Genomic DNA, 19,816 nt, shown 5'->3' on the forward strand with positions numbered 1-19,816 from the left:
GAAAAATAAATATGGAAGAAAAATGAACAAAAACCCCTCACAAAACCCAAGCGAAGTCAGTTACACTTCTGAGGTTACTGTAAAAGGTGGACTGGAACCAGAAAAAGTGCCCCCAAAAAATGCTTCGAAGGTTACACAAAACTTACAGATTTCAAAAAGTGCATGGTCCGCACACTTGAGATACAATTTGAAATTGGACTAAAATTCATCATCAGAATCAGAACGATGAGAATTAAAAAAAAAAAAAAGACTAATTAAAAAAAAAAAAAACAACGTCATACCATAACCCTAAACCTAACCGTTAAACCCGAACCCTGTGTTTAAAAAAAAAAAAAAAAAACAACCAAAAAAAACTAGACCCCAGCTGGGAACTCTAACTGCGTTATAAAACCTTAGCTGGGAACCCCTCCTGTGTTTAAAAAAAAAAAAAAAACTAGCTGGGAACCCTTTGGAATCTGACCAAATATTTCAGAAAAAATACACTTCAAAAGTTTCTATTCTCCCAAAGTTTTAACTGTGTCCAGGTAACACCATATAAGGCCTTTTAATCTATATATTTTGTTCCCAGCAGGGTCGTTTCTGACACTTGAGGACAATTTCTGTCATTGTTGCGCTTTCCTGTTTTCAGAGTATTGTTGCAGAATGTCTGAAGGCAGCAACAGATCAGGTCAAAGGTCGAGAGAGAGCGACCTGTAATTGACTGTGAACCTCGTATTGTTTTGGTTCACCCATTAACCGCCGGCCCCCCGAAGACCACCCGCCTCCCCCCAGTCTCACATGCACACACAAACAACAAAAGACGAAAGGAAAATTAATCCACCAATTTGACAATGGGATTACGGTGTTACCGAGACGTTGGCATCACCATCCCGCTTCCACTGGACTCTTTGGAGAAGTCTTTGAAAGGCCGGACTCCATTGTGGCGGCAGCTCTCCCACTGGGCTCGTCCTCTGAACTGTACGTTGACGCTAACTCGAGCCGACGGGTTAACTTGGGCAAAAAAAAACAAAGTCTGGAACTCCGGGACCCGATAAACAACTACGGTTTGACCGCTTTGTTCGTCTAACTGCTCGCTGTGGGACTACGTTGCTTTTTAACCGAGGATGTTGAAAAGATTGTTTACATGAAAACTTTGGTTTGCGGCTTTACATGGCAAATATTTGAATACTGGTCTCAAAGTGAATGTTTTTGAAAGTGACAATGTTGAAAAACAATGGGGGAACAAATTTAGGAATTATTTTGGGGTCCAGACAAAGACAACAGTGTGTGCTTCTTAAAAAAAAAAAAGAAGTCACTAAATACGTCTTGATGTCCAGTCACATGATAACCAATTATTTCATGAGCAATGAAATAATCACCAATCATTTAATGCCCAGTGACTTAAAACCGGTGGCATGATTATTACTAGAACTTAATTGAACCGCTAAAACGCCTAAAATACCAACTCTTGTCCTCCGAGCCACGATACGACCAGCATAAATGGATCGGAAAGCCCCGTTACTGCCGTGCGACCGGTTCATTTGCCGCCAATGTTTAAACGTTTGTCTTTGTTGTATTGGAGACTGGATTGTGTTGTCTTAATCCTTGTGAGCAGCACAGAGACGTCTGCGGATCTGTGGAACGAACGAATGGAAAACCAAATGAAGAACGTGGTCTTTAACTTTGCACTTGAGGGATCAGCGAATGTGACAGCGGCGCATTTTTATCACGAATGAAAATACAGTGACTAATGTGGAGCGGGGGGACAAATTTAGAAGGTATTTCGGGCTCCAGACAAAAGCTATAGTTTGTTTCCAATGCAGCATGCTGACAGTATGTCACCAAATATATGATCTTAATGTAAACGTTTTGAGTAGCGACAGAGACCATCTCCTTACTACACGCCAACGCACCACAGCGAGTGTGGGAACAAACAAGATTGAGTGAGCGAGCGAGCGTGTCTCCTACTTTGATTCGGCGTCACAACAGGAATACAACCAGTAGCTCTTTGTTGGAAATAAACGCGAGTTCACCGACCAATGACTCCCTAATCCATAGTAGGCGCTACAATATGTTATCGTAACCAAACATGACATCATGACACACACATAACCGGCTTGTGCTAATGCTAGCTTCAGACACGACTGTCCCTATTTCAGAAATGTTATCAGGCATCAGCCACAATGCGCCTCTGCTCATTTATCACCGCCGTGCCGCCACGGAAGGCAGGTTTGCATCACATTAAGTATTTAGGATGAAATGTGCCTCACCTTTCGGACTCGGGTGCTAGCCATGACGATCGATTGCTTCTGTTTACATCACAGGTGACCCGGATTGCCATGACTGTGCGTGGGCAGACGGCCAGCAGGAGAAGCCAAAGACGAGGCAGTTTGGAGAAAAAAAACAGAGTGACACATACGTAAATAAATAAACAATGTCGATGATTTGGCTCGTTGGTTCGGTGTCCGACAATTTTTATGATTAAGGGTTGAGGCCGTAACCATACCGAGATAGCGGCCGAGGGCGGGGGACTCATCGGGAAAAAAGGGTCAAGTGCCCAGCTCTGCCATTTACTACGACTCTATTTGAATCAAATGAGATTTTCTTCGATTGGACTATGACATGTTTTTTTGTTGGGTTTTTTTTTTCATAAAAATGCTGATGTAAACACAAATGGCAATTTTGGGTGCAAGTCCGGGCTCTAGTTGATCTCCGGTGACTTTAACAAGTGAGCTGAATTGATGACCAACGAGCTGATTCCAATAAACCGATGGCCCAATAACCAATGACGATGAGCAACGAATCTTTGAGGTCCAATGACTTGATGACATATGACTCGATGACCAACGACTTAATACAGCTAGGCTTGCGGAAGTATTTCTATTGCCATTCTATGAATTTAGAAGTTCAGAGCCCGACCGCCACTCATAAAAGTTAATTGCAGCGACAACACTCTCCACCTCGCCTTTACGGCCCGACCCTTCTATTTTCGATCCGCACGATTTCCAAAGTGAAACAAGAGCAGCACGCCTGTGACATGCGTGTCAGTGAGATATGCATCCAAAGAGCCAGGCGTTATTTATCAGTCTAGGCTGGAGGCCTTTGGGAGAACGAAACTGGAGCTTAATCCACACAGGTGTCTATGTGTAAAGCAGCCAGCTGCTCTTCCATTGAGAAGCTCATGCAGTCGAGTCGTGTTGTTTGCAGTCTCCAAATGTCAATATTTTAAAAGCAGTTGAACTCAAGGCTATAAGGCAGATTTTTATTGTTCAGAAAATTGTGCGATTAAAAAAAGATTACCTCATTATCCCATAAATGGAAGTCAACAAAAAAAAAAAAATTACAGTATGTTACATGAAGCCCCACCAGTCTAAATATCGTATTCTGATTAATGTTGCATTTGTGGGAAAGGAATTGAGCAACAAAATTCAAGTTTTTATCTATATCAGCGGGCGGACATTTTGCCACTTGCTGTCGATTCCAGATGACATCTTACTGTAGTTGCTCAAGGGTCAGGTATTGAGCAATCATGGCTCAGCTTGTGAACGCCTCACGGCCAAATTCAGAAAGCTGGGGAGCCGTGATTATTTTTTGTACAAAAATAATCTATTATTTTTGGTACAAAAATAATATATTATTATTTAAAAAAAATATTATTTAAATTACATCTGATTATTTTCAAGATTTTCCTTCTGTGGAGCCCTAAAGCCCAAACAGTCTTGGTGATGATGTTTCAATATCTGAGGAATATTTTTTTTCTTTTTCACAATACCAGACAACTGCATATCTGATGAGTCACTTGAGACAAAAATAGGAAGATCAAAAAGTAGTGACATATTTTCCATTTGTTTGCAACAGGCCCATTTCCTCCAATGCTCTGTGGTGACCTCATGTGACCCCCCCTTCAGTACCGCCTTGCTCTATTAACAGCAGGCCGGCCCATCCTCATCGGCCACAAGCGGAAAGCCATTGAAACGGTGGAAGGGCAGGAAGCCAGCGTCCTCATCAGCTGCTTCCAACTTCATTTGTCTGGCCAATCCTTTCAGCAAATGCCATTTGGCCGATTGATCCGATCCAAGTGATCCCGAAGCCCTGACCGGAAGCAGAAGATAAAAACATTTAAAAACATGGACAATGATAGATAGTATGTACAGGAATCCAAACTTAAATCTTTGGTTTTGTGCAACAATTTCAACTGGTTTTATATTTTGAATCTATTAGTAACTATATGATAAACATCCTGAACTCAAAAAGTGTCATTGTTCAAATCCTCCTTTTCAATGTTTTCTGATTTCAAACATCCCCTTGAAATCCTCAAATTGCACAGGATTTACATTATTTATGGTTTGGTTTGCTGTAATAGTCCAAAGTGTTTGGTTCCGTTGTGAGCTTGCATTCCATTGGTACAAACAATTCAACGCTTAAAATGTGCTTCGCAAAGGCGAGGAAAAATCACAAACGCTTTCACAAACAGTTAATGACATTCAGAAGCAAAGCATCATTTTGACCTGTAAGCACAAATGTATTTATGAACATGTTCTCATAAACATAAGCGCGACATGTATATATGATTGGTGCTGAGTCGCTAATATGGTAGTGGCTCGATACAGATACCGATTATTGGTAGTCATGGAGGCCGATAACCGATATTTGAAGCCGATATTCATTTGTTGAAAAAAGGGCAGCTTAAAGCCAATTGGCTGCTACCCACTGCACAAGGAACCGATCAAATGGTGCTGTGGGCAGGCCAATCTGCTTCTGCAGGCAGGGCCACGAGCACAGCAGAGAGAGAGAGAGAGCGAGCGAGAGAGAGAGAATGTGCCAAAATAAACAGCTTTTATCAGCCTTGAAAGTTAAGAGAAGGCCGATGCAGATAATCAGCAAAATTCCAAATATCGGCCCCGATAATCGGCCCGGCCTGAAGCGTAATTTGGCAGGTTTGTCATGAAGTGCTGCCCCCGCGAGTGAAAACACATATTTATGAGGGCTGGCTTTTAGTCTTTCGACTACAGGCGACAGTGGATGCTCGCCCCGTCACAATGCTCTAGCCCCGCCCACGGCAGTCTTGATATGATATTTTCGAGAGCCTAATTTGCACCAGGCAAATCTAGTGGGCATAGAATGTGTTGTGATTGGTTTGAAGAAAGTGTTTCAAATTGTGACAAACAAATGCAAATGCCTCGTTTAAGCAATGGCGAGTGTAGTTGCTACCAGCTCTTCAACCCCTTCACCAGAATTTCCGTAAATTCACAAAGATTGATCAAAGTGACTCTCAAGTACTATTTATATGCAGTTTCTACCGTTTTAATTTAAAAGTAAAATAAAAGCAAATTTGTTTCCCTGTGTTTGCGGCTTCCTGCACAAGCATGTGTTTCAAATCGTTGACTCGTTCTTTTTTTTCCATCCTCTGGAAAACATCTCATTTCAAACTAAGCCAGCAAGTGTGCCACAGTTACTTTTGTTCTACTTTAATTACATTAAATGCAGTCGTGACAAAGACTGGAGCGGACAGTGTGCATGACTTTCAAAAAGACTGCCGCAGTCTCAAATAACAGCAGCACAGGCCAATTATGCAAAAAAGTGTAAACACGAGCAGTGGGGGTAATGATGATGGGAAAAATGTGCGTTGCCTCGACTTGAAATACTAAACATAATTCATCGGAAGAACAAAAAGCCTCAAATAGTGTCAATAATACAGCCGCAGGCCAAGTGCATATAAATAGCCTTAGAAAAACAAATTGTTATGAAAGTGTATCACCACACATCATGAACGATTTAACGTTGAATCATTTCATGTAAAAAGTGGATACGTTTTAGTAGTCAGTTGCTGTAAAAAGAAAAAAAAATATATATTTTATATTAATAACACATTTCTTTAACAGCACAGTGTGCACTCATATTGTTAGCCTAAAAGCATAACTCTATAAGTATTTTATTTTATTTTTTTGACACAAAATGAAAAAAAGTAGCAATGGGCTTGCAAAAAAGTTTTCTTTCAAAAATGACTGAGGCAATTATGCTATTTGATGACTGTTTGAAATTAACGTTTGTTTTTTTTTTTTCGGGAAAAAAGGTCAATTACGAAAGAAATAAAGTCTGATTGTTTTCAAAGAGAATATATAAATATTTTAAGGATTTTTTTTCCAGAAATAAAGGCATAATAAACGACAATAAAGGTGTATTTTTTTTTTTAATATTAAAAAATCGGACTTTATTCTTGTATAATTAGAATGATTTTATCCCAACAAAATACCTCTTTGTTGATGTAATCATTCAAACTTTAATTTAAAGAAAATATAAATTTTACTTCTAAAACCTTTTACAAATTTGTTACCGTAATGTTTCAACAATACATTTTCAGTCCTACGGGCATTGTGGGTTGCACAAGGTAGTTATGTGTAATTAGCGTCAGGATTATGAGGGGCTCCTATGAACATTTTCTCCGGTGTAGAAAAAAAAAAAGAAGAAAAAAAAAAAAAAGAAGCCATGAAGTAGATTTCCCTCCCAAAAGCCTTGAAAAGCCTTGAAGCAAATTGTAAAGGAAAGGCTGCCAAGAGGCCTCCAGCTGCACATTGTGTCACAAAGGGCCTTTTCACATCCTGCGATGAGCGATTGTAATGAATTGTTCAAGCCGCATTTGAGAAGCTTTTCATTATTGGTTCACACCAGGACAATTTTTCAAATAGTCATTGAACACACGCTACGATAAGAACGCAAAGAAACACGGAAGGTCGGCGGGGGGGGGTGGTTAAATGACGATATTTGGAAAAGCGGCTAGCATATACTGTAGGCTTGGAAACTAAAGATGACTAACACGCGCAACGTCAGAAGGATGTTGCCGTTCGGAGCGAACGCTGTAAATCAGATGCACGTGTGCGGCGGAGGGTTCAGCCAAACGTCGCCTGGCACTCAATACCAGTTATGCACACAACAATCACAGGGCTACGCAAAGCAAAGGAATGCACAACACACACACACACACATGAAGTTTTCCTTACAGTAAGTAAAAAAGTACAAACGCAATCACATTTGAATGACGATTTTAACCTTCTGAACCGTTGTAGTTGGATTATTTCAAGTGTCAATTGAAACCAAGATGTTACGTGAGTGACACGGATTGGAAGCGAGACAAAAATGGCAGTGGTAGAAATTCAGACAACGTTAACATGATCATTGAGGAACGAGCTAAATCATTCAGGACGTAGATTTAACCTTGGTCATGGTAGGCGTAGCCTAAAGGCTAGCTTAGCAGCATTCTGGAAATGAGGCTAGCCGACCATGGTGAGTTTGATAACAGATGCGCCTTAACTTCAGGCCTCTACATACATGCCTTTCACTTCGTCTTTGCGCTACAAAGTTGTCCGCTTTCGTCCAGTGCACTGCTGACAGCCAATCACAGTGATGTGATCATTTGTTTCGACAGCCCGACCTGATTTTACCTGTTGAATCGGCTGAACACGCCCCCTCCCCCGATGCTCCAAGAACGGTTCTGACTTTACAACGTCAAGGGGCTACACCAAACAGACGGCGTGTACCAACCTTCCAACGCCCGACGTCGAATTGGCGTGTAGCGGCTTTGAGAGTCTGTTTGGCTGTTGGGATTGTTCTACAGGGACAACAGATACAAATTAGCCATTGGCTATAATCTGGTATATTTACGGGAAACTCTTTAATTAACCTTGTATACATTTAGAAAATAAATAAATACAAATACAAAATACAAATACGGTTTGTAAGAAATGTTGGACAGGTGTGACGAAAATTATTTATTTATTTATGCAAAGGTTTTCCATGATAATGTGGGCCAGAAGCTCAACCAGCATGTCAACAAAGACGTTTGATGTTGTGACGTTTGCCGTGTTCAGTCCAAGAGGCCAGAAAGGTGGCAGGACAAATCGTGGCAGCTTTACCACTGCCTGCTCACAAGGGCCTGAGCATCTGACAGTTCCTGGCTGACAGGAACATCAGTGTGCTTGAGCAATTTTTGATTTTTATACCTCTTTCCCAAGATCAAGAGGGTCATCAAGGGGACTCATTTTGAAGACATGGACATTGTCAAAATGGCTGTGATGACGGAGCCGCAGAGGATCCTGGAGTAATCCTTCCGGGAGTGCGTGTCGGCATGGCACAGAAGGTAGTGGAAGACAGAGGAGTCTAAGGGGAAATCTTGTACCGTGAACTTGAAATATATCGTTTGTGACGTCAGTCCTGCAACTTTACCGAGAGACCTCAGATTTACAATTATCTGACTGAGAAAGCTATGATGGCTTTAAGTTGACCTCCATGTAGCTCCACTTAATAGATAGCGCACTGTACCTGCAGGACGGCCGTTACGTCTTCCTAAATTACTCTAAGGGTATCCATCTTAACATTTTCTACATACCGAGGACAGGCTTCTCTGTTCAACAATTTACAACATAGACTCAATTGATCCACAGCTTCCGCTGGATTCATACATGAAAAATAAATAAATAAATAAATAAAACTATAAATATATACATATATACATACATATATACATATATGTGTGTGTATGTATATAACAAAAACTGTTGGAAAAAAGTCAGAAGTCAATTGATAAAGTAAGGAGTATAAAGAACAAATATCTGTTTCAAAATGGAGGGTGTAAAGTGAAACATCATCGGAATAATAAATAAATAAATACTCAAGTAAAGTACAATCCAATACAATTTCATTCATATAGCGCATTTCACAACAGCTGGAGCTGTAACAAACCTGAAAATACACTTAAAGAGAGTAACAAAGTATTTGTAGTTAGTTACTTAACACCACCAAATGCAACAAACTACTGTTGCGCCAGAACGTTTTTTTAATTTCCCTGTAAACCCTGTGGCCACTTCCTGCCATCAGCGCTTGTAGTGAACCACAACGAGTGTGTCCCCAATCACTGTATGAAGTCACTACATCAGTGAATATGAAAACCACATTGGCCCACCAGCCCTGCGCCCTCCCCCTCTCGTACTTTCATGAGGACGGCAGCTTGTTTCAAGCAGAGGGATGAATTGTACACATTCAAGCGCAGATCTGAAGTCAAGGCCACCGTAGACGCTTCCAAGTGGATCCCGAGATGGAGCTTGCTTAAAAAAAAGGGACGGAGGCCAACACAAGAGCAGAAACAGATTGAAGCCAAACTGTAAGAAATCAAATGATCCCTTGTGTCTTTGGAAACTTGAAATCTTTGCTGGAACAAAATGTGGACTGTGTCATGGTGTTAAGTTGTGATAGTGCCATGTCCCTGTTATCTGTCTGTGTTCAAGTTTTGTGTTTTTGTTTTTCCAGTTGCCTGGGCTGGTGTGGACACAACAATTACCATAATAAGCCAGGTTCTGGAGTGCAGGAGAAACAGACGAAGGTTGAAAGACTCTTGCTTGCTCATCAACGTGGCCTCATTCAGTATTTTGATTGTTCGTCTTAACTTTCACCACAAAATACAGGGGAATTAGCGCTGGACCGACAAGTCTACATCTCTTTCAGTCTAGCAGTTGCAGGTTACCATCACTAATTTCCCACACAACTCTTCATATTTTGAAAGGGATGTGAGCTGCTAGTTAGCATGCTAGCTGCAATAACCACGTTTCCATCGGCCTAAACAGAAAAGAGCACATGAACTGGGTCAGAATTCAGGTGCTCTTCTTGCTTGACCTTCAGAGTTCCGCAAATTATCGTCTACATTGTCAACGCGACAATCCTTAAAAATTTGAAGGGGATCCAATTGGCTAGTTAGCATGCTAGCCGTTGTCACCACAAAAGTATCAGGATGGAACCCTTAACCATCCTGTGAGAATTTGTTGTGCTCTCCCAGTTGCAACACTTGACACATTTTCAAATGTCTACTGATAATTTCCGATACCAACAAGACTTAAAAATTGAACATGCTATGCTGTTGCTGCAAATCGATAGGATTAATTCAAACTAAGCCTTGAACCACTTTGAGCATTCACTGTACTCTACCAGTTGCAAGTTCCATTGTGTGTGTTCCTTTCCTATGGCAGAACCGTTGGTGGCAAACAATTGCTCTTCAACATAAAAGATCAAAGTAATTTTTCTTTGGATCAATGTATCAGTCAGAAACGACTACCGCTAATTTAGGTCAATAGCCTTCGTGGGTAGCCCAAAGGAATTATTAGTCCAAAAGACAAACGAAAAAAAACAACTACAAAAAAATGTATCAAGTCTGCCCATCTAGGCAAGCTTCTTTTCTCTACGAAAATGCACAAAAAAACCCAACAATATTTTGCATTCATCTCTATTAGTACATAAATGCGCGGCCTGTTGAAATGCACTCAACTCTTATGTAGATTTACAACGCACATCTGGTTCTTTCATCCCAATCTTAATGTCTTCTTGTCAGAGATATGAGCAACTTGCTTCCTCGAGAATACTTTTAGCAGCAATCCTCCCACCAATATATGTGTGTGCATATGCTAAGTTCCGCACCTGTTTTCCAAGAAGATGGACTGGCTTTCATCCTAATCCTCATCGAGCAAATATATTTCCGTTATAACGTGACGTACGGGAGACGGTGGTTCTTTCTCCGCAAAGACAAGGTCAGCTGTCAGAATCCAAACGACGCTATATAAGCGCCTCAAAGCATCCTACTGCGTCTGGCAAGACAAACGCCGGCACGACGCTTCCGGCTCACAAGCTGTTCCCATCACTGCGGGTAGAAAAACGGGTCGAAACCTTGGCTCAAACCACCAGAAGGCGTTTAAGCGTGACAGTTGCGGAAAGGCATTATCTTTCATGTTTGGTATTCCCGGGTCTGTGGACCGCAACAATTATGCATCGAAAAAAAAACAACAACCATGCGATATAATTGAAATGTTTTCAGACCACAACACAAAATGCAAAGATGATGAGAAGGCCTCTGTAAATCCCGGTTGGAATGTCAAAACTAGCTCGTCTTGACTTAAAAGCTCGGGAGTCGCCAGTGCCTCCAGCTGCATTTCAACCCCCCCAAAAAACTGAACGGCCCAATTTTCCTCGAGATTGGTTGAAGGGCGTAAGCATGAGCCCTGGGAGAAACTATTCCGACTTGGCACGGGACCTCAGATTGTGGGGCAGATCTGTTTCACATCTGACAGACAAAAAAACCCCAACATGGATTATACGCTCGTCAGCGAGAATGAAGATGTGTCACAGTGATGTCAAAGTGCTATATTGAGGAAATGCAACCGGAGGCGATATCGCATTTGTCCTTTTCGCCCCAAAATTGTCCAAATGGTGGATAAAGACATTCCATTTCCCATTGCATGCAAGTCATCCACTCGATTAATCGTGTCTTGAAGCAATTGAGGCAATTGGGCTGCGCGTACTTGGCCACAACGACGAGTAGACGCGCTGAGATTCACTTGCAACTAGTTTGTGGTCTGGAGAAGAACCACAACTAAGACTTTCTTCCCTGCAGGCCTCCACATTGCCACGACTCCATCGGCCAATATTAAAATCGATGGGCAAACGGGAGTTCAGAACACGACGAGAGCGCAAAAGACTCTCCATTCAATCAAATATAACGTTAAACACTGACGACCACATTCCATTGCAACCTGAAACGCTGATGGAATGTGTCATCTCCCCAACATTCTCTTTTCCAACGGATTGAAATGTTTTTCTTTTAGCAGCTTTACAATTCCTTATTTTTTCCAGCTCCATGGTTTTCAGGTTGGTTTTAGTTCAACAGTTCAGAAAACATCATCCAGGAATCTTTTTTCTGTTGCTCTGGGGGATCGACACCGGCTGACTTTGGTTGAAGGCGGATGAAGAGTGCGGTACAACTTGGACTAGCCAGCAGTCAACCAGAGGGCAGAAACAAAAATTCACACTAACACCAATAGACAATTTGGAGTTGTCAATGCACTTATTTGGAAAATGGGAGGAAGCCGCATTACAGAGTTCATTGGTTGAGAATTGTTCTCACCCTGAGATCCAAATTTTCCTAGAGTTGCTAAATTCTAAAAAGTAAAATATAAAGGACGTACATTGTTTAAAATAGCTTTTAAAACATGTTTCAAACATAAATTAACATGTTCAATGCTTTTTAGAGAAACTTATTGAGAAAGTGACGAACATTAGTACACTAAAAAATTATCTGGCACAGATCGCTTCTTTTTAAGGAAAGTGGAGCATCAAGATGTTTGTATTCATTTTAGAAAACGAAGGATACAGACCAAGCCGACTGTCCCGGTTTTACCAGACTAAATTATTATGTTACGAAAATAAGCACTGGCGTTTGGGTCTTGAGTCTTGACCCACCATTTGAGAATCACTGATCGAGTCCATCCATCCATTTTGTGAGCTGGAGCCAGTCCCAGCGAGAGGATCCCCAGACAATTCCAGAGCCCAAAATAAAAATCACATTCACATCTATGGAAACTTTTGATACTTCTGTCAAGCTCAGATAATGTTTTTGGGATGAGGGAAGAAGCCAGTGTACCTGAAGAACTCATGAAAACTTGACACAGGATGGCCGTAATCGTGATCCCAACACTGAAATCCAGAACAGGTTCCACCCTCTCCAGTACGACACGACCTTTTGTGAGTTGGTCAGCACCAGATTCACTTTACATCACTCATATTGTGTAATCTGCAAATCATGACTGATGGAGACCGTTCCAAACATCAAGCCTTGCACTTTAAAGCAGGCGTTCAAAAGTGCGGTTTTCGCATAATTCCTTTGCGTCCTACGCTTGAAGCATCCCATGGCGCAGATGTGCAGTCTCTGGCAGCCGATCCGCCCGTTCAACAGTTGCGGTGCTGCGAAACCTCACTGTGCCAATCAGAGGTGCATTGGACCGGATTGCGCACACGAAGGGGGCTGTTGCCAGCGCTTTGAACTGCGAAAATAAATAGTGAACAGGGGTATGGCCTACTATACATTTTGAGAGCCAGGCTTAGACAACCGTAGTCGTCCGTCTCGGCATGCGCGCCGGTGAGTGTTTGCCTTGGAGGGAAGCCATCTCATGCGGTAGCTGCAGGATTTTCACCCCGACCCACCAACCCTTGATATTTATATTTTTTTTTTTTCTAAGTGCGCATTTGATCAAATTCATTTTGCACACGCAGCCTGTCCTTGTCAAGGATGAGGCCTGTGCAAACATTCTGATTGTCTGCGCGTCTGCTAGAGAAGTTTGCGTGGAGGCTGAAAGAGCGATCACAAAGTTGAGGGGGGGGGGGCGCCGAGAGGATGTGAGGCCACTCAAAGGAAGGAGGCAAACGGAGCACCTGGGACAGATTGATTTGGATGATTTGGACGTGGACGAGGGGGGACTTGTCGGCCGGCCAACATTCTGTTTCTGCGCGCAGATGACAAGATCTGACAGCGTCGCACGGTAGTAGTAAGACGAGAGCGAGAGTACGAGATGGGATGTCAGTGTAAACACTCACGGTGCATTTCGGAGGATTACCTTCCCCTTGTTGTATGTGTGCTTTATCCGCCGCGGCATGGAGCGGCTCCAACAATCATAAGAGTATTTAATAACAGCATGAGTGAGGAGATTAAAATCGCTCTCCAAAAGAAGGAAGGAGCCTCCAAGTGTTTGGGTTTCAGGAAGGATTCAAAAACATGATGGTGAGGATAATCTGTTCAAAGTGGTTCGAGATAGAGCGCTAAATCAGTGCATGTGTAATCCTTGTTCAGAAAATACACCATCAGATGAATCATGCGTCAATGTTCATTTAAAAAAAAAAAAAAAGTGTTCTGGCGCTGCAGTGGAGGCTCTCAAGCGCATGTACTTATATCTTCGTACTGTATTAATTAAGCCTTTGAGAAAATCTCACTTCTGTTTACCGATTTTTTTCTGGGTGTAGCGTCTGATTAATTAGTTGATCATTAATTGTAGAAGCGTTGTGTGTTTAATGTGTGAATTACATTTTTACATGTGAAAAAAATGGGAAAATTCTTGAAATCTGAAAGATGACCAGTTGAAGTAATTGAAAAATAAAAAAAATTAAAAAAAACGATTAATTTATGACTAATTTTCCACATAGTCAATAGAATAAAATTAGTCAAAAATCAACTCTTAAAAAACATTGAATTCAGTGTTATTCAGTGTTATGGAAACAGGTACTGGAAATAATGTGTCTCTTGTGAGTGATTCCCTCAAAGAAGGATGGAGATGGAAAGTATGTACATATGGCCAAGTGGAAAAACATTGAACATAAGTATTGGCTGGAGATGATATGCAACACGCTCGGCTCATGAGGGTGCCATCACAAACGTGGCTCATCTAATTGCATTTTCCGCAGTGCGCACGTGCATTGTGCCAATCAATGTTCCCGATCAATCACCGTCAGTGACAAGTTAAGCCTGGCTATTGTTTTGGTGAAAATGACACGTGTTTTATGTTTGATGGCAGAAAAATGGTTAATGGCAATTTTTGGGTTGCGTAATAATGCCACAATGTAGTGTGATGAAATTCTATCTCCTGTTTAAAAAAAAAAAAATTTTCCAAGCACTATGAATAGCAAAAGTGGGGATGGCAGTCATTAAAGTTGCATCAACTGGCTAAATTAGCTTTCGGGAAAACGACCCCCCTCTCTCGTCTGCAATTATTGTTCTAGCTTCCAACTTCTTTTAGGGCATTTTGTAGTTGCTGAACTAACAGGGAATTCTTCATACGGCTGACGTGAACCCAAGAGAGTCTTTCAGTGGTGTGTATTGGATGTGAGGCCAAATAAGCTTTGGCCAATGCGCACACGTGGGCTTTTACTGCCTGGATACTCACGGAGCGCTCGTCGCTAATCGTAACCTTCACCCATGTCGTATGCGGAAGGTGAGAACTGTAATTCATTACAAAAACATCAATTTAAAAAAAAAAAAAAAAAAGAGCTCCACCAGGATCTTGCATTTTGGCCAAGACGGTGCGTAAAGAATTATTGTCCCATGACGACCCATGAACATGGTCCCACATGCAAAAAAAAAAAAAAAAAAAAAGAACTGTGGAAACAACCAGATAAATTTATCGAAAATCGTGTTCCTCCGGCTCGTTTTTTTTAGCCCCAAAATCAAACCCAGCTGTGGACCGTCGTGTCAAGAAAAATATGCACGGGCGACAAGACGTCGACGACTGTTGGTGTGTACGTCTGAGAGGCGCGGGGCCAAGCTGCCATTTTTTAATGCTAAAATATCATAGTCATCGTGTTGTTACATTTCTAACTAGCTTTAATAGCGCAGACGCTATGAAATATTTTGACATGCTATTTGCTTCCAAAACACACAGTTTGTCCCTGAAATGTAGCAGCAGAGCGTTAAAAGTGATGAATCCCCCCTAGAATCCACCGTTTTACCCCAACTATTTTATTTGCAGGTTTTCTCTCCAAACTGCCATCAAATGTCATTTTGATGTAGCACTAGCGGAGCACATGTTCAATTACAAGAACCGTCGACGGCTGAATTTATGGAGCGGTATTAGCCTCGCCGATGTCGTAAATCACACCCATGCTTTCCCCTGTAGTGATGAGTTCTCTGTGGACGCTCGTGAAAAGGAAATCGGTGAAAAAAAAAAAAAATCATATTTCATCGCTCCCTGAGGTCAGGTTACTGAGGGTCAGGAAAGCTCTACCAATGTGCTATGGCATGATTTTTTTTAAAAAGATTTTATAATTATTTCCAAAAATCCAAAATTAACCCAGATAAATTCCGAGTCAGGCTAAGGCAATCCGTCAAAAATCAACCCGAGTCGAGAAACGTGTGTATCATTTGAAAAATCACTGTCACAAAAAGTTGTGTCAGTCCTGTACGGTGAGCAGTAACAATGAGATTCTCCACCTGTTATCTAGTCCCACGCCTACGTAGCATTGCAGTAATGTTAAACGTTAATTCAGTTGCGCTCTTTTTGATTTTTTTTTCCCGCATGAAGATGATAAAAAAAAAAAAAAAAAGTTCTCTCAGGGATGCATGCCATCAGATTGATCTCCACGGAGCTCATTCTACTGACATGGTTGACAACTGGAAGTCAGAGTTGATATGTAGCGCCTCACATGAAGGTCGTCCTGCTCTTATGTTCACGTCAACGTGACTGCCTGCACTTCGATAATTTTCCCATAAATTATTGCAGTATGCGGCCTTCATTTCGACATACAGTGCCTCTGGTCTGTAATCTCGGCTCGAATGACTTCACCCTTTTGCTATTGTGCTTGAATCCCCCCCGATTGAAGAGGCATTACTATTGTCCTCCACACAAGTCCCAGTAGATGGTTGAGTTCTTGGTGTTCACCGTCAGCGCGCCAAGACTCAAATCGGCAGGATTAGACGGCCATCAAAATTGTGATGAAATTATCGTGTCGGGCAATCCCCTTTTGTGAAATGGAAAGTCGGGTTTCCCGGCACCAAGTGTCGAAAGTCATCACAATGGTCCTCAGGCACGACCGTCGAGTCTCACCAAGGCCCTTTTTAATAAGACGCAGGCGCCTCTTTGTTTGGTGCTTTAAGAGGGCGTGGCGCAGCAAGTGACTCACGGTCGGTTTTTTATCAGCAGTACAACGGAAAACGGGTCAAGACTGCAGAGTCACAAGAGGATTAGTCACTAATTGGTCTTAAGTGTAATAACATTTGGAAAAATGTTATCTGTCACATTGGCAAAAGACGATGGAACTTGACTACATTCCCAAAAAAAAAAAAAAAAAAAACTAAAACAAAACCATCTACAACCTTTAATCAGAAGCCTGAAGAAAATAATTTTCAGCACAGGAAGACTTGAAATAACGTGTGGAACGAGGACATAGACAAAAGTATTCCTGACTCAGTGCAACTCAAATTTTCAGTCTTTTGAATAATTCTGAGTAAGACGTACATCAAAACAACATTAATTGTATGCTGAGAATGACATTATAGAGACGTCAGGCCTGATGATCAAACTTGAGTCATTGTTTATTCGTCCGTACCTCCCTTTAGATGCCCCCCCCCCCCAGTGTGAACATCATACTGGATTTCAACATCGGGTTAACAAAGCACCAAACCAGTTTTCCCATCAACATACGAACACAGAAACCTGAGACTTGGAAAATCTTTACCTTGGCCCAAGTTTTCCTAAGAAAAAGTTATTAGCGACCTTAGCATGTGGACAAAAAGCCAAATCCCATCGGAAAAAAAAAAAAAACATGGACAGTTTCAAACCCAGCGTTGTCCATCCATGCAGGTTTCTTTTGCGCCCAATATTTTTCTGGCGTCAGAGTAAAACGCATCTAAGCTCGACTTCCAATTAGGAGCTCTGGCAACAGGAAGTGGTTCAACCGTGCCAAAGCAGCCAATGAGCTCTTTGTTTGAGGTCCACCCCGAGCTCCAGCCGTGCATCGTGATGCTCGCCACTTACTCGAGGCCACCGGCCCACCCAAGAAAAGAAATCACGGCGTCCAGAAGTTGTCCCCGTTCCTCAATAAAAGTTTATTGTTGTCGGGGTTTGAGGAAGCCTCCAGATGGAGAAATCAGACTGTGTGCTTTGTGTAAAAGTCATGCTGTGGCGGTTTATCAGTGGTTACGTGTGCTGTGTGAAATGTACAGAGGTGGGATGGTCAGTTTCAAGAGGGGGAGCATCATTTGCCCTTGACAGTGAGGTTAGGCCTCAAAAGCCAAGTTGGTCATCAAACATTTTCCATGATGATACGACAAATCAACTATTTATCGCTACGTTTGCTCAGTGTCTCATGGAACAAATTTGGATGGAGTGACTAAACCTATTTTTGAATTATGGACAGTATATACAGCACTTATCTAGTCAGTGTTTAATACTACTAACTAACTAATTGACTAACTAGATTACCAGTTGTCTATACAATAATAGCTAACTAAAGTTAATCCCAGATTTATGTACATTTTTTTGGTGAATAGCACTCAAAAGCTTTGAACCAATTAAATTAGTTTCAACAGCTACCTGAATTTTTTTCTATTAACTTGCTGACTAATTCAGAGTTCTGTAATATTTGTTGCATTAATTTGGCCGTTTTTGACCAGTATAATTGCCTCATGGAAAGGTACGTTTTTTTTTTTCATGTATCTTGACCTAAATATTAGATTCATTTATTTGTGTAAATATCGACCCATTATCTTTTCCGCTTCTCCTCACGAGGGTCGCGGGGGTGCTGGAGCCTATCCCAGGTGTCTTCGGCCAGTCGGCGGGGTACACCCTGAACTGGTCGCCAGCCAATCGCAAGGCACACAAAGACAAACAACCACTTGTGCTCACAATCACACCTGCGGACAATTTGAAGCGTTCAATCAACCTACCATACATATTTTTGGAATGTGCGAGGAAACCGGAGTACTTATTCAGTCTCGAATTAGGGGAACTACAAGAGTACATTTTATTTTTTTTTTACTTAATCCTAACTGACATGGACTCGTATGTCAATAAATAATTAAGTCAAAACAAAATATATGGCAAGTCAAAGAATGAATACATATTAAATCATTATTTAATTAATTATAATTACATTAAATTAAACAAATCATGAAGGAGAATTATTATTTCTTCATTTAAAGTGCACAAATATTACCCAAAGGTTTGCTCGTCTTACGTATAACATTGCTCACTAAAATTGACGTGAGCAACAACATGAGAATTTTCTGTTTTATTTCACTTATTTTTCTTTTTTTGTGATTTACCGCAAGTTAGAAACCTCATATTAACATATGAACAATCTTTTAAAACTAAACCCGTTTTGAAGGAGGGTTGAAAGACTGAAGCGATCAACAAGACTCCACAGAAGGTTTTCGGCCTCACTTGAACGTCTCGCCACATAAAAGTAGAGTGAGCGTTTCCTATCACACATTTGAGAGGCTCTCTTGTGAGTAAATGAAGCTGCCGACGCCATCGCCGACAAGGGTTGCCGTGGGGTCGTAAAAAGGCGGCGAAATATGCGCCCTGCCACACCAGAGCGCTTGCGACGCCCACGCGTGCTTCCTCGTCATTACTGGCGGGCTGGCGCGCTTCCTCTCCTGGTGCCTCGTGGGTACATCTGGAGAACTACTGCACCAAGTGTGGAAACACAGAGGACATGGAGGTGGGGGATTTGCTGACAGGTTCAGGAGTTCAGTTCAAGGAAAACAGCCAATGAATTATGACAGACACATAGAGTCGCACTTTTGAGGATCTCTGTGAGGAAATAAAACGGACAAAATGAAGATGCTAAAAGTGCTACATGCTGGGGAGGACTGGACAATGCTTACTGTTACTTATTTTGAAGCACATGAGATTTATTGTGACCAGATTTTCTAAATGAAAAACCAGGACACTACAATTTTGCTGAAACTGAAATACACAATAAATTAACTCAAACCTTTTATAACAAAATCAATCTGGTGAGCAGTGGTTATTACTTTAGCTCAGGGGTGAGCAAACTTTTTGATTGGCAGGCCACAATGGGTTCTAAAATTCGACAGAGGGGCCGGACCAGGAGCAGATGGATGGAGTATTTTGGTAAACTCACCTCATCGGAGAAAAAAAATACATTTCATTTTAAATGAAAGTGAACAAAAGCATTCCAACACTATATTTGTCTTTGAAAACCACCGTATTTAGAAAATAAAACATGAACAAGGTTTATGCGTTTAATTTTTTTCAAGTTCGGCGGGCCGGGTTAAAACGTTTAACGGGCCGCACGTGGCCCCCGGGCCGTAGTTTGCCCACGCCTGCTTTAGCTCATGTTAAATGATATCTTGGTGGACAAAATATTGCCAAACAAGTCAATGCACTCAACATTACGCAAATTGTTTTGCATTGGCATGACATAACCTCGCCGTCCCACATTGTAATACAGTGAAACCCCGCTACTTCGCGGTTCACCTTTCGCGGGTTCAGTGCTTCGCGGGTCTAAAAAATAT

The 19,816-nt window shown here is 41.6% G+C and overlaps 1 protein-coding gene and 1 long non-coding RNA gene across 2 annotated transcripts in view; one reads left to right on the plus strand and one right to left on the minus strand.

Moving 5' to 3' along the window:
* The first annotated feature begins 1,458 nt into the window (after positions 1 to 1,458).
* LOC148338540 (uncharacterized) lies at positions 1,459 to 4,059 on the plus strand. The gene is made up of 3 exons (XR_015842873.1): positions 1,459 to 2,208; positions 2,304 to 2,398; positions 3,838 to 4,059. It is a non-coding gene; the product is annotated as an uncharacterized LOC148338540 (long non-coding RNA).
* Positions 3,269 to 19,816, minus strand: part of LOC148338541 (uncharacterized) — a 90,793-nt gene continuing 74,245 nt past the window's right edge. The window contains exons 4-5 of the mRNA XM_088293843.1: positions 7,519 to 7,585; positions 3,269 to 4,071 (exon numbers count right to left, since the gene is read on the minus strand). Of these exons, the coding sequence (XP_088149969.1) occupies positions 3,903 to 4,071; positions 7,519 to 7,585 (236 nt within the window). The 3' untranslated portion in view covers positions 3,269 to 3,902. The remainder of the gene's footprint in view (positions 4,072 to 7,518; positions 7,586 to 19,816) is intronic.

Source organism: Idiotropiscis lumnitzeri, chromosome 4 (assembly GCF_059441095.1).
Source record: "Idiotropiscis lumnitzeri isolate Australia: NSW breed Sydney's pygmy pipehorse chromosome 4, RoL_Ilum_1.0, whole genome shotgun sequence".
Taxonomy (NCBI): Eukaryota; Metazoa; Chordata; class Actinopteri; order Syngnathiformes; family Syngnathidae; genus Idiotropiscis; species Idiotropiscis lumnitzeri.